The sequence below is a fragment of the Oreochromis niloticus genome, linkage group LG1, assembly GCF_001858045.2.
Source record: "Oreochromis niloticus isolate F11D_XX linkage group LG1, O_niloticus_UMD_NMBU, whole genome shotgun sequence".
NCBI classification, from domain to species: domain Eukaryota; kingdom Metazoa; phylum Chordata; class Actinopteri; order Cichliformes; family Cichlidae; genus Oreochromis; species Oreochromis niloticus.
The window spans coordinates 21109405-21130839 of record NC_031965.2 but is presented as its reverse complement, the minus strand read 5'-3'; the positions used below and the strand labels follow the sequence as shown (position 1 = coordinate 21130839).

Sequence of the window (21435 nt, the reverse complement as noted above, 5' to 3'; positions counted from 1 at the left end):
ATAGTACACTCCAGATAAAGTGTATTATATTTGCCCACTACAATTTTATTTGCGTGTCTGAATTCTAAGTATGGATATCCTTTATGAAATGAAAAAGCATCGTCCTGTTCAGCTTTAAAGTAAACTTGAACCTGACCCTGAACCCCACACCTTCTCAGCTGTAGACAGCAAGTGTTTGCACCACACTAATGGGATTCAGTGCCTGTAACTCCACTGCAATGCTGGAAAGTTACTCACTTGATGGCCTCAGTTACACAGTACCTGTGTGAAATATCTTCCTCTAGCATTCACTCAGTCTTATGCTGTCATTCAAACATGACATGCACAACAAATGCACACTACCTACAGTACAAGACATGATTTTTATATCTTCATCACATATCTTACAGCCCAGCTTTGTTCTCCTTGTCCTGTTTCCATTTTTGCTCTTTTGATTTGATCTGTTTTGAAAGGCATGGGTTTAACCAGGCGGGATAGGAGCAAAAGACACATTTGGGTTGCGTTATGGAAACTGAAGGATGTTGTTGTAGTCACTCACTTTCTGTTACACACCATTAGAGTATCCTGTTCATTAGCTTTATTGAAAAAACTACTGTATATGCAGTATAAAAATACATACAGTAATGCCTGTAAAGTAATCTAATGTATTCCTGCAAACAAAAAGTATTTACAGTAATATTTTGGGAATTTCTGGGCATTTAGAGTAAGTACTGGAGCTGTCACAACTTGTTTTCAGTCACATCAGGGACTCTTTGCCTACAGACAGCTTCGTCTAATGGCTGCTTCTGTTATCAGGACATTTATCGATTTCATGCCTTCATCACTGACAAGCCAACCCAGCTCCGTGCAATCACAAACAAAATCTCTTCTCTTCGTTTGGGGTTGAACAAACATTTTGAGATCATGTCTTTTATTCATTTATTCTGGACATGGTGTGGGTGCCTCAGAGGGTGGCCAGCAAACTGCACAGTGTTAGGAAGTTGTTGTGTTATTTGGTGCATGGACAAGTGTTGATTGGAGAGCTGTTTATCCACTTATAGTGGCTAATGTGGCTTTGAGGCAGCTTTTCAGAGCTATCAGAAGTGTTCGATTAACTCTGGTGTTTGTGGACTTACAGAAACACTGGCACAGAGATGATTTTCACACTTTCAGAGGGAGCAATAACTCTTAACTGCCTGATAACTATTGAAAGAAGTAACTTCGGCTTGACAAGTTTTAGTTGTACTGCAATTAGTAGTAGCTGTACCAGCGACATTGTTATTTTACTACCACAGAAATTACTGGTTATAAGGGCCTGAGCAGTAACAGTGGGAAGGCCCCATTGTATTTGCTCCATTCATTATTATTTATGAAGTAATAAAGCCTAAAAGTACTCAAAATTAGCACGTGTGTAAAGTCTGGTGAAAAGTTTTTCAAAATAGTTTTGCTCTATAGCTCCACCTAACAATGAAGTACTACCAACACATAGTTTGAGCTACTTGAATGAACACACATGAGTGGGGCCCACTCATGGAAACCCAACAGGAAGTCTACCAGGCCTTATACTGTTTTGAACTTTTGATTTTGTCCAATCAACTTCCTATTTGGCCAGTTTAAACTTCAGACACGTGCCATATTAAAATATGGCGCTTTTGAATTGTTGTTGAAGGGCATGTCTGCGAATTCCAATAATTCGCCATGAACTTTTGATTGTACTATTCCTCTCAGGCTGATTGCATTCACTTTAAAACCAATGTGGTGACGCATGCAATGGTGCTGTGGCTATTCTACATGAAACAGAAAATTGTTGTTGAGGTGCTTGGCAAGCTTGAAAAGTCAAGAAATTTGTCCCACTTCTCAAGCCTAATGACAGCTTTCTTAGGTTTTTTGGGCTCTGATCACTAAATATGGCAAAACGACTCCACAGCACCACCTACAACATTTCAAAAAATCATCCCCTGCACTGCATTTCATCTATCTGTCTGAAATTTGGCAGCCTCGTCCAGTGTCCTGAGATCTCTTGGAACCATAACCAAAACCCAACAGGAACTCAGCCATTTTGGATTTAAAGTGTAATTTCAGTGCATTTTTTTTTTTTTTTTGCCATTTTCAGGCCTTGTACATTAAAAAACTCCTGCTAAAGATATTTTCAGACTCAACATGATCTTTGGTGGGTCCAATCTAAAGACCTTAGAAACGTTAAATTGCAAAGCTTTTGAATTCTCGGAAAAGGGCATGTCTGTTGTGACCCGCCAAATGTATTCGCCACACGAAACACCAGAAACTCAGTTGTCCAGTCTCTCCCAAACTTCACGTTAGATGGGACTCTGAGTCTGGAGACATCTATGTGCCTGCACTTATGGCGTCGCCTAGTGGCAACAGGAAATACGCGGTGTGTGATAAATGACAGTTCCACGCATGATATACATAAAATAGTTAATGGGTATTGTGCATCTCCAAGGTATTCATTATTATTGTTGTTGTTGTTACAATCTAAGGACTTTTCCATAATCTAGAACTATAACAAATTATCAGCTTGTAGTTTCAAGGCATCACTGACTATGGCTCGGAGGCAAAATTTCAGGTACCCATGTAACATACATTAATGTATTCTTATTTTTGAATACGTGCTCCAACTAATGCGCTAAAATACTCTAGTAACAGTGCTCCACTGACATTTATAGACTTCCTGTTCAATAGGTTGTGCAAGTGATATGACAGTATGAAAGCAGCTCTAATATCCCCTTCAACAATTAAATGTTTTCAACTGAAGTTAAATCCATTTTCATCATGGAAAAAAAACAGCCTTCCATTCCAACTGAATACAGGCTTTACTCCCACGATTTTGACCTTTCAAACACATCGAGGCATTCTGTATCAATGCAAGATAATAGGAAAGAAAAAATGTTTTGGGTTTTGTATTGGTTTTTACCAGCTTTGCCAGTGTAAAGAAAGAGCGTTAATGAAAATATTTTAATGTGGAAGCAGTTATTCAAGCTGAGCCAATTTTGCTTTGGCATGTATTCTGTTCCTGTTATTGTTTACATAGAAAACTGATTATCCTGGCCCCGGGACTGTTGTGATAACACAGCAAATACATTTCATGAAACTTATTAAACGTGATATGACATAGGATCGGCCCAGACGAGAGAACAGAGGAGACTGGCCACAAGTGATTTTCATCATATGAATTTTGCCCAAAGTCCACAGAGGTCACAGTTTTCTCCTCTTCATCAGCACACGTGAGGAGCCACAGGGCGATGTGCCCGGTGTAATAGCCCTCTCAGCAAGGTAAACGAGCCTCTGCCCACACAGACAAAAGCTAGTCACTCCAGCTCTGTAATGCACTCCTCTGCACGGACTCTAAAATCCCACATCACCTATATTCACTAAAGGCTAAAAGGTTTGCTTGCCCACGTTTTACACCTCAATAACAATTCCAAGGGAAGGGCTGCCTACACTTGCAGCCGCTGTTGGCCCAGAGACATGTTTCCATGTATGATGCTGGTGTGCATCAGTGTAAACATGGATGCGATAAAGCCACAAAGATGAACTGCAAATTCACAGGCAGGATTTCAGTGTCTCCGGCGCTATCGCTTGCATGCTATAATTAGCCAGACAGTGCTCCTGATATTCAATAGGAGGATCTGCATAAATCAGGAGTTGGGGTGTTAATCCTCATCTGGCTTACTTTTGACAGATGAGAGGGTCTTTCTCCAAAACAGATAATATCATAAATTATTTTTCATTAATTAGCAAATACCTGCAAGTCTACTAAAGATATATATTTTTTTACACATCTATACTGTAATATTTGTGCTCTGTTGGCAAATCAGTAAAAATACATGTGACTGAAGTCAAACATCATAACTACAGTACATCAGCCAGTATTTACAGTAAGAGGAATCCTCAGAGGAAAACAGGCTTCATGCTGCACCACCTCTGTCTTTACATCAGATTCTACACCATGCTGTTATTTCTCCAGCCATAATGCCTCCCACTTCTTTTTGAAGTGCCTGCTATCCTGGTGTCAGCCCCTATCTCAGCATGTGTTCGTCTGTATCAGGGTAATGAGCCTGTGCGAGCTAAGAAGGAGGACCAATCGCTGCAACAGATGCTGAGAAGAAACTGTATCAGTCAGTTATCCACAGGAGAAGCAGCCCCATGCAGCTTCCGCTGAGAGCAAAGAAACTATGACAGACATGTAAAACAGCACGACAACAAGAAGCGCCACATACTCGCAGGTACAGTTAGGCTACTACCTGTGACACGCAAGACTAAAAATATTTAGCGGCTACGCGGCAGGAAATTAAAGTTACATAAGAATGATTATGATTTGATCAACATGACAGGAACAACATAGCTCTGTATAGAAAATAATGAAATAACAGAAGGTACAAACCAAGATGTCTTTAGTTTTGTTTAGTTTTTTTGATAAAAGTTTTCTTGGCTGCACATCCATGATGAGAATCTCCTTTTCCATAACATCTTAAAGTGTGAACTTGCTGTCATGTTCCAGAAACCAGTCTGAGCTACTTTGAGCTTTGTGACATTGTGTTTTATCCTCAGAAGATGGGTACGCTGTGGTCATAAAGGGATGGACATGGTCAGCTAAAGTACTCAGATAGGATGGTGCTCAGTTGGGACTAAGAGGCCCAAAGTGTGCTGAGAAAATATCCCCCAAACCATTACATCCCCACCAGGAGCTTGAAATGTTGGCACAAGGCAGGATGGGTCCATGCTTTCATGTTGTTTACATCAAATTCTGACTCTGCCATCTGAATGTTGCATTAAAAATTGAGACTTGTCAGACCAGGCGACGTTTTTCCAGTCTTCTATTATCCAATTTTGGTCTGTCTGGCCTGTGCAAATTGTAGCCTCAGTTTCCTGTTCTTTGAGACACGAGTGGTACCTGGTGTCCTGTTTGAAGCACCCTTGAAGCACATCTGCTTCAAGGGTCTGTTGTGGGTTCAGGAATGGGTTTTTCATACCTTGGTTGCAACGAGTGGTTAATTTTTGTTCCTGTTGCATTCCTATCAGCCGGAAGCACTCTGGCTATTCATCAACAAAGCATTTTCACCCAGAGAACTGCCCCTGACTGGATATTTTGGACCATTCAAATTCCAATAAATCAGCATTTTCTTAAATACTGCAGCCTGTCTGACAACAACAAACATGCCAGGTTTAGAGTCACTTCCTCACTTCCCACTTCCCCATTTTGGTGTTTGGTTAGAATTTCAGCAGCTTGTCTTGACCACATCTATATGCTTGAATGAGGTGCTACCATGTGATTGGCTAATTAGATATTTGCATTGCCAGAACAAGTGTGCCTAATAAACTGGGCGCCAGTTTAGTTTACAGGGTGCTCAGGCTAAATCCAATGGCCCGGGTTCAGCTCCGACCAAAAGACTTTAGTGTCACTTCATTTTATTTATTTTTCAATCTACTTCGCCTGAATGGATTTGAAAGAAATCCCCATATTTGGTAAGAACTCTCTGTCCATCAAAATCTGATGTCTGCAAGATTTAAATGCCTGTGGCTGACAGGGTGAAAAAGGTCAGAATGTCACCTATCTCGCACACAGACAGAAGGAAGAAAACTAATGTTTACTTTGAAATTGCCGGATGTAAAATGACCGTAAAGAAGTACATCCACAAAACTGCGTAAGTGTCCTTGACTGCTGCCACCAAGACCCATCTTCAAGCCCCAGATTAGCCTCATGCATAAATAATGCCAGCAGAGGCAAAAATTTACTTGCTCTAGTTTTTCCAGGTACAAACAGTTTTCTCATCTATAAGAAGATTAAAATGTACTTACTATTGTGAACGACGGTGTTTAAGCTGCAAGTTAACGCTGATTTTTTTCTTAAAACTGCAACCCGACTGTTAGAGAAAATTAAAAGTGCCAAATTAATTTCAGTGAAGGAATAAATGCGAGGGAAAGGAGCCGGTGGTCAATAGCTTGGTTCCATTAGCGTCACAAAAAACTGGCGAGCAAAGCTATAATGACCTGCAGGGTTCTCTGCCCTTCTGTTTCAACACTGCACTGTTTCCATTACAGTCCTAATGCTGTGGATCAGATGGAGTGGCTCCTTTCACTGGGAGAGATTCCACTGAAATGGCATGCGAGGAGCACTCTGCAGCTCTGCTTCACAACAGGAGACAGTGACAGTCCCTGTAGGCCACAAAAAGCCTTTTCTGAGAAACAAAAGATTGACAAACCTGTCATAGTCTTGACAGATCTCCCCCACAGCTATCAGAGCCTTTAGGTACTCATTGGGCTGGTAAGGGTTGATGTAGTGCAAGGAGCAGCTGTTCCTGGGGTCTCCATTGGAGGCTGTGAAGTCAATGGCAACCTGGTGGGAAGAGAAAGAAATTTCAAAGTGTGCAACATGAACAGTTCATCAGAATCAGTTAAGCTTTTCTTTTGGCACTTGACTTCCTGCAAAGACTTTTACTTGGTTGCTCGGCTGCTTATTATATTCCGAGCCATTATGAGTGAGGGAGCCTGAAATAAACCTAATGGCGGTATAAATTACATGATCAGAGGTAAGAACTTGATTTTTTTTTTTTACACCCACATAGACTGAAGCAGCATCACCTCCCATACACAGTAGATCCAAGCAGCTAGCTATTTCAACAGGGGAGAACTGCATCTACCACAGCAGTCCTCATGATTAATATTCATTGCTTCTCTGATCCAGCCAGAGAGCGAGAATGTGCACTACAGAGGGCAAACCAAAGGGCAAGAGTTACAGAACATTTGAATTTATTTCATGAAGCTGCCTACAAGAAACCTATGTGTGCACAAACAAAGAACATGAAAAGATTTTAAAAAGTCTTTAAGTGCCAAGTTTACATTTAGAAAAAAATGCATACAGCTCAGGAAAGAAGGAAACATACCAAAGGCTTCATCGAGTAGCAACATGATCGGTGTGCCAAGCACAATATGTATGTAAGTCATGAAACCAGGCTGCAGTTAACAACATTCAGTGACGGCGAAGCGTCATTAAAGACAGTCGGTTTAATTTACCGTAAAGTGAATTTGGCATCCTCCCATGATGTAGTCTAAGAAGGAGTAGACTCTGTGAAGCTGCGAGGCAGAAAAACACAAATCTTTCAGGCAAAACCGCAGAAGAGTATAGTTATGATGTCATCAGGTCATTAAAGCACAACAAATCTGTTCGCTGTAAAGGTAAAAGAAAATGTCAAGAAAAAAAATGCTGTGCTGTATGCTAAAAAAGTAATGGAGACTAAAAATGCTCTTGAAAGTCTTCCCTTTATAAAACAGCAACAAAAACAGCAGCAGTGTCTATACCGCTTTGTAAACTGAGAGAATGAAACACTGACTGATTCTCTCTGGGGTGTTGCCTCTGCTGAAGCATGTTTCTGCAGGAGTTTCCTACCTTGAGGTCAGTGAGAATGACAACGCCTGAATTTTTATAGTTTCTCTTCTTCTGTTTGTACTTAGGATTCATACAGTCCCACGACACCTTGAACAAAAGCGAATGAAAGACAAAGAACAAAAGCGACAACTTGTGGCATTTTGAACATATCAAAGCAGCCTGACATTTTTTTTTTCCTTCCATGTGCGCTGGATTTCAGCAGAGAAAAATCAGAGGCACATTGGGAAAGGATAAAATTGTTACACAGCTGTCTCTCCCCTCTCCTCCGCTCTGCTCCACCTCTCCATTCACTGACCTTATTTCCACTGGAAATTTTCTGCATTTCCCTGAAAGTGGCGTAGAATTCCCCAATGAAGTCGTGCTTCCCCCTGGAGTCATGATCCCACACTAGGCACTGTGGCACACACACACACACAGACATTGTTTACTACTTTTGACATACAGCAACTCATTCATATATCCCAGGTATACTCACAGAAAATCCATATACAAATCAAAGTGATGTATTTTCAGTGTTCTGCCCTGTTTGCTGATCCCAGCTGAATCACGCTGGTCATGCAGTTTCTGACTCACTGACTGTGGTTTTTACCGTCACAGTTCTAAAACGTTCCCTACCTTGAGCTTCCGGTCTTCATCGCAGCTGCACAGGGATATGAGTGACACTTTGAAGGGCTCCCACACTGGATTCAGGTTGTTTTTAATCACCTGTTAGAGAACAAGTACAATAACAACAGAAGTAAAGTGTTAGAAATGCATTAACAGCTGTCGATGAAACCGGGATGGGAATGTGATGAGGTTACCTCAGTTCTGTAAACAAGCTGCTCGGTTTCATCGTCATTGATTCGATAGATTTCCAAAAATGGGTCCGACTTGCTGAAGAGATCCTGCAGAAACAGAGAAGACAAAACTGACTAACCCACTAGATCTGGAGGTGAGAGATTCCCGAAACAACCAGTTCACAGGAAACATTCTTCTTCCTTTACTTGCTGTAAATCAGAAAAGGAAAAGCATATAAAACTAGTATTTCTCTGGCTTTCTTTTTTAGCTTTATTCATTCACGGACTCTCGCAGAGGTCAATGTCTGTTTGATCAAAATATATGAAACATCACATTTAACAGAAAGGATTTGGTTTAATTCAATTTGCAGTCTCTTCAAGCGTTTGCTAGCGTTTACAATGAAGCTGTGACGATTTCCACCCGGGTTTGGGTGCTTGTGATATCTCAGTATGCTTTTAGGATTTGTCCAGGTGATTTGTACAAATGTCTGCAGACACTAATTCATCGTTTGCTGATTGCAGGAGGAATAATTGTCAGGTAACTGTCTGCATGATTAAAGGTCAGGAAGACGCAGCGTGGTGGAATTTTTGAATAAGACATCATTGATGAAAGGGTTGATCTTTTATAAGCTTCTAATTCATGCCATTATCTACTTATTAGATTTTTCACTCAAGTATTGACATTTCCCTTCAGCAAATAGCCTGTACATGCTACGGCTGAAGTTCATTAGCAAAGCATTTGCGCTTTCCTTTGCGCGTTGCAATGTTAAACAGCCCCAGCGATCGTCTGTAATGAACACGATGAATTCAGATCAACTCACTAGTGTTTGTGTCCATTTTCAGTGTTAGTAAATGCCCCAATTAACTGAAAACACGTGGAACATTTTGCATCTTTTATAGTTATTTGTGGTAGCCTTGAATCATCCCCTGAGTCTCAAGTTCAGGCGTCTGAGAGCAGAGGCAACACTGATTATTGAGGTCAATTGATTCTTCTGGGAGGAAAACAAATAATTACTGTGTGTGCGTCTGCGTGTCTGTGTCGTTCTGTGTGCCTGTGTCGGCTGGGTGGGTGAGGGGGAGTTTTGTGTACAGCGAATGAGACGGTTAAAGATGCATTTCCCGCTACATTAGCCAGATACATCTCCTGAGGGATAGGAGCAAAAAAAAAAAAAAAAGAGCTGTAAGATCCTCACTTTGTTGCCATGACAACCACTAGCCAGTGGCATCAGTAGCATGGACTCATGAGGCAAACATGTCAAAATTCAATTTCAGGTTTACAATAACTGTAATGTTTATCATTAGCAGTTACCACAATCTATCATGCCTCATAATTAATCCTTCTGCTCAGCAACGTGAACAGTCTGACATTCAGTATTTACAGCAGGTTGAGGGGATGCAACTGATGAGCAGCTCATTAGAAAGAGTCATGCTTCAGTCATCATCTGTTGTCCTTGTTAGATAAATGTTATATGCAAGCTGCCTGTCACAGCTAATTTATTTTGTTAAAAAACTACTTAAGAAGACATCCTGTCACTTGCAACAGGAGGGCACTAAGACCCAGACACAATTCAGGGGCTCAAGGTGAGAGCACCTGACCCTTTGAGAGGCTCATTAGGTGGGTTAGTTTCATTCCTGCTGCTGTGATCCCTGCTGTTTTACCTTTATTAGCTTGTTTCAGCTGGGATTATTTTAACGTAGGGATGTATGTGCAACCTGGGGTGCTGGGGCGTAAATGCAATAATAATTAGTATATAAGTAGTTTCGTTTTTTTAAACATTCATCACGATCCTGGACCAGTGGCAGTCTCAAGATGCAGTGAAGGTTGCCCAACAAGGGTTCACTTTACATCATTTTATTGCTCGTTTTCGGTAAACTCTAGTTTTTCAGTGCTAATAAACAGCTTCTATTTGTATTTAGCGCTGTGGCTCCTACTGTGGGAGGTTATTGTTTTCTGTTAATATTTTATGTTTATGGTGGTACTGGTATTAGTTTGGGTGTTTTATGCTGGAAGTTGTGGGTTTATTTTAAGTGGAGTGTGGGTCATTCAGTCCAAGCACACTCCCAGCGTATCAGTTTGCTGATTGCCACACCAACATAGCGAGTCTCCTTAACTTCTGACTTTTTTTTTATAGGATTGATTATACGAACTGTAGTAACCCAGCTTGAAATAAAAACCTTTGTTACAGCATCTTGACCCACACTGATTGTTGGTTTTCTTATTGAGTCTCAACAGCGCAATTTATTCAAGTGCTCCACGCTGATAAGCTCTGATAAGTTTATGGAAGTTTAAAAATCAGGGCATTCATCAGGTTCTTTTGGAGGATGCCCAGAATCTGTTTGTAGTACCTGCATAACCTACAATATGTTGGATTACATGAAACATTTTTCATTCACCATGTGGTTAGGGACATGACTCCACATGTACCTCTGTATGTGAGCTGGATAAATATAAATATACTAAGTTTTCTTCTCCCACAGTTTTTGTTCTTGCCTGTTTTTCTCTTCTCTTTCTCCTGTCATCCCAGCTGGTAGCTGTACATAGTTGCCCATCCCTGAGCCTGGTCCCTTCCTGCTAATAGGAAGCTCTTCCTCCCCACCATTGCCAAGTGCTTGCTCAAAGCCATTTATCTGACTCTTGTGGTTTTCTTTCCAATATTTGCTTTGCAACCTTTACAGTTGTGAGGAAAATGGTCGAATGTATACATTGTGCTGATTGGAGTATTTACTGTTTCATGAATGGGAAAATTGCCTTATTAATATAAAGGTTTCCAGTCGTAACTTCTTTTCTTTTTTCTGTCTAATAAAAAGCACCACAATTTCAAAATAGACAACACCTCTCCTGCAGCTCTACATTAAGCATCCCCAGTGAGTATCACTTAAAAAAAACATCTATCAGGTGAAAGCCTTGAACTTAACCTATTGCACCACAACAAAACTATCCTGATCTGCTCCAAAGACAGCTGGCACCGACCAAAGTCTCCATTCTCCTTCTGTCTCTGAGCACTTGAATTACAATATGCTGAAAACTTGCTATGGATTTTTGGTGTCCAGTCATGCCAACGACAGCCTGCCTAACCCAGCTTTAACACAAATATCTGCAACAGTATCTCCTCCCAATCTGAGCAGAGGACACAGAAGAAATGCCATTTTTTTTAGAGATGCCAACACTGTTCAGAGGCATGTTTCTTTTTCACTTCTTTGCTTAGATGACGGAAAATTGAACCATATCTTAATACCAGGCTAGATTTCTTACAACCAGCTTGCCTCTTATATGTAGACCAGGGGTAGGCAATCTCAGTCCACGAGGGCCAGTGTCCCTGCAGGTTTTAGATCTCACCTTGGGTCAACACACCTGAATCACATGATTGGTTCGTTACCAGGCCTCTGGAGAACTTCAGGACATGTTGAGGAGCTAATTTAGCCATTTAAATCAGCTGTGTTGGTTCGAGGACACATCTAAAACCTGCAGGGACACCGGCCCTCGTGGACTGAGATTGCCCACCCCTGATGTAGACCAAGTTATGCCCACAATCCTAAAAAATTAAGCTTATATGTAACTTCAACAAGAAATATCTGTGATCACTAATTTGTCTGGTTTCCTGAGTGCTCCCCTTTCCCATCCTGTCAACATCATCAGTCTAGTCAAAGGGGGTCAAACATAAGGCCCCAGGGCCAGAAGTGGCCCCACAAAGACTCTAATCTGGACCACTGGGTGACTTTGGAAAAAGTGAAGCAAGATGTAAGTTTTGGATTTTTAATTGTATTCTTAAAAGTTTTGCAGCTTGTCTGCTGATAAAGATATCCCCTTATTTAGACCAAAGTAAATAATAAAGTGGGTTTTATGTGGCCCACAGTGTAAAATGAGTTTTACATCCCAATCCGCCACCTCTCCATCTCCACCTCACACTGGTCACTCAGAGCCCCATCCAAGCATCCATCTTCATCTTTGTCTTCACCACCATCAGCATCCAGACTCCAGTGGGTCCTGTCCTATCACTGCTGGGCCTACTTTCTATGATGGTTCCTCACAGTCTAATCACCAAATAGCTTACTAATTGACTTCTGTATCTCAATAAATGATGTTCAGTTCTTCCAAAGGGTGTCTCCTCACTAACATAGAATGAGTTATTTTTGGAACCAAAATTAAAATGTCTTTGCTCCTAAATAAAATCAGCATTTAATCACCGTCTATATTGCTTGTTCAGAGCAAATAAACACTTTTGCATTTGAGTGGCAAGTTATTGCACATCATTCTCTAAAAGTAAAAGTAATTTATTTGGGTTAGAGTGGCTTCTCCAGCATTTCAACAGAAACTGGATACTTGGGGCAGCTATTACGAGGAGGAGAAAATGGACTTCGCAACAAGGATATGTTTTTATTATTTCCCATGTGTTGGAGTCGGGTTGAATTTCACTGTCAGTGCGGCAGTAAAATTCAGAGTGGAATTCCAAAAATAAATGCACATGCTGTAGAAAATTTGAATTTTTTCCAAATAGAGCTGGAAATCAAAGGGCAACCTGTGAGTCTTGAGTCCCGAGGCTCGTTCTTGTGAACATGGTGTGACTACAGATCATCAGAGTTGTAACTGGATGTGAACTCGCGCTCCCTTTTTGATTGAAACATGCCTTCAGCAAAGTCTGACAGCGTGAGTCCGGGAGAAGCTAAGGTCAGTGATATGCAGCTTTAAAGTGGATCAACATTTAATAACACAAATAATGCTGAATACTAATATAATTTGTATATGACAGCATGATTTTTTGTGAGAAAATATTCCCTTCTGTGAGCATAAATTTAATGCCATTGAATTACTGTGGATGGATTTCTTAGCCTATACAGTATCATGACAGGAGGATTCTCATATTACTCACCATCTAATGCTTCTAAACCGCATCTAATAAAACAACTGTGTTGGTGTTTCAATCAAAGACGTGTACTCCTCTCACCTTATCATCGAGCTTCTTGGCACAGAAGGAGAGTTCCACATATCCGTTGTTGCCAGAAATTTCCTCAGCGTGCACCTAGAAGGAAAAAGAATTTGGCAGTAATGTTTTTGTGTTTGCATTTCCATTATTACTGTTAAAAGAAATGTGACTTAAGACTGCGATATATATTTCCAAAACACGATCTTAAAGCTCGCAAACATGACTGTTGTGACTCAAGCTCCAGAATATCAATACAATATCATTTGTAAGCATTTATAACAAACTATTGCCAATAATTAGTGGCTCCTTTTTTTATTGCATTAGCTACTGGAGTGAATCGTGCTTTTATTTCAAAGTGTCCTTGAGCAAGACACCGAAGCTCAAAATCCTCCTGATGAGTAATTTTATGAAAGCTCTCTGTCATCACTGTGTGAATGTGCATAAATGTGGGAGCGGGCAGACACATTGTGAGGCTCTTTAGAAAAGAGATTTTTAAAAGCTATGTAAATGCTATCCATAAAGACTCTCCTAAGGATAAAAGAGACGTTCACGTCAATGCAAGGTTAAACACACAAATCCACAAATTACACGGCAAATAAAATTCCACTCTTGTAAAACTTACATGCACCTGTGTAACTTAAATATCTATCATCAGTTCTAATGAGTATTTGTACTGTTTTGATTTTCTATTGCAGATGAAAGTGAATTTAGAGTGAAGTCCTGTAAAACATTTAACCAGTAGGCGAAAAGAAGAATGAGTGAGAAAAAATGCAAGAAGAAAAAACATCAGAAAAATACTCCAAAGTTAGTCATCACTTATCTACAGCACTGTGCAAGAGTGCAGAGCCACCTCTCATTTCTTTACTGTTTGCTAGGAAAATGAGAAATGCAATGATTTATTGAAACATGTGCAAACAGATGTGGATATTTGGTATGAGCAACAGTTCTTCTTTGACGTAGTCTGAACTTTCTTAGGCAAGCTTTCTTTTCATTTCTTTAAGTAGTCTTCAGGAATAGTTCTCCTGGTTTCTTAAAGGATAGTCAAAGCTCTACTTTATACATTTTGCTCTGTTTTCTGTCACAATGATCGCACACTCCTTTAGTCATTTCTGTGGAGCTCTGGGGAGGTAAATTCTTGACTGATAGTTTAACCTTGTTATCTTCACTGGCAGTGTTTGGGATGGTATTGCATGATGAAATCCAAAATCTATCCAAATCTGATGGTACTTTTCTGTGTTGATAATGCCATCAATTTTGAAAAGATCTCAAACACCACCGGGTGAAATGCAGCCCAAACCATGACGGAGTCTCCGCCGTGTTTTAAAGATGGCTGCAGACACTCACTGTTGTACCTCTCTCCTGAACTTCTCCATACATACTGATAATAGTTTTAAAACCAAATAATTCAAATTTGGATTAATTACTCCATCAGATCTGTTGCCACTGATTTTCAGTCCAATTCTTGTGCAATTTTCATACCTCAGCCTTTTCTCCATGTTTCCCTTCTTTAAGAATGGCTTCCTTTTTTTTGTAACTGTGTGTTTATTGAATTTTAAACTTTACACTGACACCAAAATTAAACAAGACAAAACCAACATAATAGAACAAAACAAAACAAACAGACAAACAAACAACCCGGCTCATGAATACAAAGAAATAAATAGAAAATCCAGACATTTTAATTATAAGATACGATTAACAATACATATATGTAAAATAGCAGTGATCTGCTTGCATTACACCAAGGCCTGTGAGAAAATAGCAGAGATATCCAGACCAACATACGCCATAAATGGGTCCCATATTTTATGAAACTAAGAATGGCTTCTTGACAGCCACCGATCCACAGAGACCATTTCTGATGAAGCTTCAGTGAAAAGCAGATGGATCATCTGAAGGGCCAGATGCATCTCTCAGGTCTTTGTTGGATTTTTTTTTTTTAAGGACCAGACTTTCAGGTTCTGTTCATCTGCTGTAGATATTCTTTTTTGGACCCAACACTTTTTATTTTGATTTCCACATGTCCAGTTTCCTTAAATCTTGTAAGGAGAAACTGCAGATGATAACAAGATATGCCAAGTTTTCTGTTAACCTAAGCAATGACCTTACTGGTGCAAAAAATACTATCTTGTGCCTGTCAAACTTTATTATTTTTGACATTTTTAGTTGATTAAGTTAAAGAAATAGTAACATTTCTACGACTGAATGTGTTTTTGTGACCGGCTACAAGTTAAAAATGGTTGGGTTCTTTTAGCTGTCTGTTATGTTTAGACAAAATATCAGTTCATCCCTTGAGTTAATGTCTTTTTTGCACTTGAAAGATTCAGGTCAGTGTTTATGGCTCAACAAACAAAAAACAGTCCTCTGAAAATAGTTAGATTGAACTAAAAACCAGTGGAAAAGCAGCCTCCGAAGAGAAATTGTGAAAGACCTGCAGAAAACCTGGAAAATTATGCCTCAAGACTACTAACAAGAAACTCTGACTCCCTGGAAGCAAAATATAATAAAATGATGGCTGGCTTGTCGTATAAATGATCTCTACTTTCTTTCAGAATACTCCAAAGCTACTCTTTACTGATTTGTTTCTTATTTACTTGAAATCCTTCAAATGCTGCTACATTGTTCTACAGTGCCTACATATTTTATACTCTGTAAATGACACCTTACATTTGTAAAAATTACACGTTAAATGCAAATTACAGGTTGCAGTCTACCTGCTTGCTTGTAACAGTAATATTTCTGTGCACATAATTCATAGTTTTATATTGCAAAAAAAATAGTTGAAACTCGTTGTGATCATTAGCATTTTTCTTGGAGTGGCTTTTACTTGGTGTAGGATTAAACCAGAGAGTGGAGAGGCACATTAGCTAGAAGCTTACTAATGTGTCAGGTTATCACCTCAACTTGTGAATTTACATTGTTATAGATGTAAAAGTTACCACAGCAAAGCAGCAAAGTTGTGGTTGTTATCAGATTTTTTTTCGCTTTCCACATTTATTTAGAGAGGAAAAAGTTCAGGTTGTAAGAAACACCGTGCACCTTCTGCTGCTCCCATTGTGCTGTCTGTCCACCTCACAGAACACAAGGCTTGGCTTTCTGCTTCTTTGTATGAAACTGGCAGCAACCTTACATCAAATTGCCAGAACTGTGGCTGTAAAGTGAGCATGCCCAGGGCTAGACAACGCTTGACAGTGATGACAGGGAAGGAAAGGCTTTATTTTTTATTTTTTCATCACGCAGTTCGTCCTGACAAGAACAACTAGCACGTAAAATCTTTGTAAAAGCTGTAGGCTGAAGGGGTCAGTGCATGTGCTCTTTCCATCTTTGCCAGGACAGCAGATTAAATAGTGTAGCGTGAGTAGATTGTGATCTATTTTAATGGCTGTTTAAGGATTATAGTATTAAAGTTAGAATGAGGATTTGCATGTGACTACAGACATTCACACCCAAAAGAGTTGAGCCTGAGACCCTAAACGTCTGAAGCAGTCGGATCCGACATTAAGCAGCCTTTACCAGCCAGCTGTCTTTACAACTGTTAAGTGCAGTTGCACTGATGAAGGCTTTTAGCTGAAACACACCTGCTTTGCCCTTTAATAAACATTAAGAAGTATGTTTGTTCAAATGTCCAGAAGATATGTGAGAAGAATGCACAAAAAGAAGAGTGCACTAATTGCCTGGTGAATTCACACCTCCAGGATGCAGGACACATGACAGCATGGGGTAGCACTCGCGTGGGAAAGGGCAACTTCAGACATTGTCCCAGCATGATTCCCTACACATTTTCTGGGATTCATGCTTGAAAACAGCTTCCGTCTCATGCTTGAAGATATGGTTTTTGCTGCCTGTTATACATAATAACAATACAGTGGGCACAGAAAGGAGCAGGTTCATGCTTTTGCATATGAAAAGCAATGAAAATGTATTTGTTTGGTAAAGAATAGAGCAGGCTGTATAGCAGCAGCAAGCTGTCTGCACATTAATGGGTACACTGCAAACAGTAGATGCTAACAGGCATTTTTGGTGTGGATCTACTGAGCTCACTTCGTAGCCCACAGCGTGTCTACCTAACTATATGGCAAAAGTATACTTTCTCAAATCATTCTCTTACTTATCTTAACTTTGTCTGAGGTGAGATCCACAGGGTCTGACTTTGAATTTAGCTGGTAATTATGTAACCTCAAATACCTGGTGCGTTACCTAATCCTGGTCCCCTGGGTTCGATAATGCATCATGTCAATGGGGGTGTAGAAGTACAAATATGTGTCTATAAATCTAGGATGTTTTTTACAAAGACAAAAAAAACTCCTACATTATCTCCATCGTGTCTCATAAAATATGCTACACTAAGAATATTTTCTGTTTTTGGTTTTTTTTTTTATGTGTAGCAAGTAAAGTATAATGAAGAGCTACACTATTATAAATCAACAGAGGCATATTTTTAATGCCATTATGCGTGTGCCACTACAGCATTACGGATAATGGTTCAGCATTATGCTGGTGCACTGAATTCTCTGTGCTTGTGCAGATGAAATGGTCAGATTATTCCTTTGTGAGAATCCTCACCATTCCCCTCGAGAGCTTCATAATGCATTTGCTCTTTAAATAAATTCTAAATCTGGCAAAAGATTGAGTGATTTTTTTTTTTTTTTTTGCCTGTATTCAGTAAGTGAAAAGAACCAAGGAGCTGAAGTTTGTTGTCTGTGTGTGTAAAATGGGGTTGAATTTAAATCACGCTTTGTACTTTTGCTCACACCAAAAACATGCAGGAGACCGGCGCAAACACGGGAACATCTGTACTGCGTGTGACAGTCCAGCCCGGTAATAATAACGCTGTCAGACTTTGCAGCAGCTTGTCCACCATGAATTCATTAGAGAAAGGAGAAGATGAGATTCTCTTGTGTATTTCCCGACCTGAGCGGAGGGTTGCGTGATTACCTTGTCATGTTTTGATGTGCTACCGCCACTGGCTTGTTAACTATAAGATGGTGGATAATGAACCAAGAGCTATTCTCTTCCACATTTGACACATGATTTCTTGTGCATGCATCATTTCTTATGGATTTTAGTGCTTCCCTGTGAGCTTAGTGGGAATGCCTCTCCGTGCCACTAAAACAGACTCTACCATAGAAAAGATGTCTGACTTATAAAATAAAATTACACCGCTACAGTGATACCAAGGAGCAACACAGGGCTAATGTGTTATGTGTTCAAATTAGTTCATTCATCAGAGCAGCAACATTACACACACGATGTCAGGAACCTACTGTGATGGTGGATTTGCCGGCATATTTCCCATACTTGAGCAACAGAGGTTTCACCATCTTCTTTTGGGCCACAATCTGCAAAGAGCAAGATGAACAAAACGTTTGGCCCTGAGCCCTCAGCAGCAAACAGCAGCATATAGCGATCTGAGCCTTTGGCATCACTAATAAGTATGAATCATTTACTGCAAGCGGTGCAGCAAATATACACCATTTACCAGTAAAGACAAAGGGGGCATGTTTTAGTGCTTTCACACAAACAAATCCCAGTTATTAGACCACAAATCTGGAGCTACAGCTGGCAAAAATGGGTTAGTAAGACAGCAGCATCTGCTTACCTGGCCAAGAGTGCACTCCACCCCTCCCAGAAAGTCATCATCACGGGTTCCGATGCTGTGAGTGCCGTGGATGTCGTAAACCTCAAATCGCAGTTTCTGAACCTCCTCGAAGTAGTAATCCAGCGAGAAAACCTTGCCAAAGACTGGGTGCAAGTTGCTCTTGATCACTTCTGTCCTGTCCAGCTGAGAGGGAACATGCTGAATGAACTTTTGAATCTCAACACTAGTTTATCTAATGTTCCTAATTATGACAGACTGTATGCATTTGTAAATAAATGAAGCCCCCCTTTGACAGACTGTATCTTATATCTTATACCATCGCATGTAAGAAACAGAACCAGCTTCTTTACAAAGAAGGGCAGACGTTATTATGTTTGTCAAGAGGATGATACGAGAGATGATTGGAGGGCTCTGACATTTAATCTCAGCTTAGAGAAAACATCCATGCTTGTCTTTGACTGCCTGACAAGGAAAAGCTGATCTCTCTGGGGCCCCATCTGTTCGTGATGTAGAATTTAGCTCTCACACAGTTCCATGAACATTTCCACACTGCCCAATTTGTCACAAGGACAAATCATCATTGAGCGTGATTTTGAAGTCAACAGCGCTTTAGTACTGGTAAATTTAACAAGAACAATAAATATACACAGAAAAAAAAATTGTCACGAATTTCCAAGATTAACCAAATGTGTGTGTATAAGCGATGTTTGGGACTTAAAGCTAAATGTGTAAATACTGAATGACCCAGAAGGGAAAAGACCCACCAAGATGCATCATATGGAAGTGATCTATCAGCAGCAAATGAAGGACTGAGGAAGGTTTAAGTGCTCATCCAAACGTAACGGCTTCAATAGCATTCATCTGCGACACAGTCCAAAGTCATTTCTTCATTGTCAGCGGGCCAGGTCCACACTTTGCTTTTGATTACTTTACAAACGGTTGACAGTGTTTTCCCATTTCTCATCTCTCGCTTTGGGAGAGTCTATAAGCTGAAGGACTGAACTGGAATAAGAAGCGTGATTCCTGCATCACGCACAAAATTTTATACATCTAATCTACAAATCAAAGCACAAACATCAAGCAAATATCTCAGATCACAAGCCAACAGCTTCTTGTAATCGATTTTCTGGGTCTTTTGAAAGGTATTCCTTCATTTTGTGATTTTTAGAGTGATGCCAGTCTTCCAAGATCTGTGGAAAAATATAATAATTATACTTTACATTTAAAATGGTAATTTTCTTCCTTTTGAAGCCACTTAGGGTTTTTATAAATAATATGCCAAAGAATAACGATGCTGTCAACATAATTGGATCTGAAGCTTTCCTCTTGCATGCTATATTAAAGCATAATCTTTGCCACGGTGAATGATGGACTGTCTTCATCGTGACAAGGTGTGCATAAGCCGTGACACTTTCTTCAAGGGGGAACATTATGGGAAATCATTAAAAAAACAGCACTGAGGGAAAGAATTTGCTTTCTCTTGCAAAGCTTCAGATCCCGCCTTTCACAAATAAACTCATACATCAATATTTAAGGTCATTCTTGGTGGCATTTCTCAGACATTTGAACGGACACTGACGATATTGAATATAATATTGTGAAAGTTATAAAACTTCCTCGTCATCCTTTTCAGTGAATCCTCGCACGCAGTGAAGAGAGTTGTTACCAACCTGGAAGAAACCCACTCATATTTGTGAATAGAAATGTTTCATTGTAGGACAATAAGGATGACTCAGAATAACTTGAGCTGAGCCCTCCCTCCAAGGAGACCCAAACCACATAAAGCCTCCCACCTACTCGGAAGCATCTTTATTGGTGCCACTTTACATGATAAAGAAGGGCATGGGCCCAAAACACCCATGCACGAATAATTCGACTGGAGTCCCGATAGTCCTGATGGGGTTTTTCTGGGGGTTTTGTGCTTTTTTATGTCAACAAATAAGTGCATCTAATGAAAATTGTAGGCTTTTTTGATATTTGGACACATAAAATGTTCAATTGTGCCTAGAGATAAAGGGGGTATTCAACCACAACATCAACGAGCGTGCTATTCTTCTGCCAAAGAAAGAAAGAAAGAAAGAAAGAAAGAAAGAAAGAAAGAAAGAAAGTAGGACAGTGAAGCTATAATTGCCCCTTTTGGCAGAAATGACCTCTTAGGGTATTTTGCAGAATTGTGAATCAGTGTCTGAGATCAGAGATTTTCAATGTTCGACACAAAAATTCCTTCAGCTGCAAGATGTTTTCTTGCTTGAGCTTTCTCCATCCCTTCTTTCTGAGACGTTCCTTTATTGATTTGTTAGTGCGTCTAGGATCATTATCCTGCTGAAAGGTCCACTTCTGGTTCAACTTCAGCTTTTGGTCTCATGTTATCTTCAAGCACTTTTTGGTATGATGCAGGATTTTTACTTGAATCAATGACTGTAAGCTGCCTATTCCCTAAGGCACCGGGGCAGCCCCACGATATAACACTTCCGCCATAGTTGGTATGATGTTCTTTTTCTGAAAAGCTGTTTTTGGTCTTTGCCAAACATGTCTGTCTAGAGCATATTGTTTCACAAAGCCCGGTGTTTGCCCTTTTTGTTCTCTCGCAAACTGCAGCTTTGCTCTAATGTACTTTTTGGACAGCAAAGTGTTTATTGCATGTTTATTTGTTTTGTTTTTCCCTGCCGTGCCTCCTGGGCAGGTCAGATCTCACTGTAAATGCAGGAAGTTTTAACACAAACACTTGCAAGTGATGTTGATCTTGTGATAACA

The 21435-nt window shown here is 40.0% G+C and overlaps 1 protein-coding gene across 4 annotated transcripts in view; it reads right to left on the bottom strand.

The window, feature by feature from the left end:
* The window catches only part of cpne7 (copine VII), a 36562-nt gene that overhangs the window by 10642 nt on the left and 4485 nt on the right, over positions 1-21435 (bottom strand). For all 4 annotated transcript variants that reach the window (XM_003442364.3, XM_025906343.1, XM_025906340.1 and 1 more), the window contains 9 exons: positions 18682-18864; positions 18347-18421; positions 13104-13178; positions 8185-8268; positions 8000-8089; positions 7680-7778; positions 7385-7471; positions 7012-7071; positions 6201-6334 (listed from right to left, as the gene is read on the bottom strand). In XM_003442364.3, coding sequence (XP_003442412.1) covers positions 6201-6334; positions 7012-7071; positions 7385-7471; positions 7680-7778; positions 8000-8089; positions 8185-8268; positions 13104-13178; positions 18347-18421; positions 18682-18864 — 887 coding nt within the window. The remainder of the gene's footprint in view (positions 1-6200; positions 6335-7011; positions 7072-7384; positions 7472-7679; positions 7779-7999; positions 8090-8184; positions 8269-13103; positions 13179-18346; positions 18422-18681; positions 18865-21435) is intronic.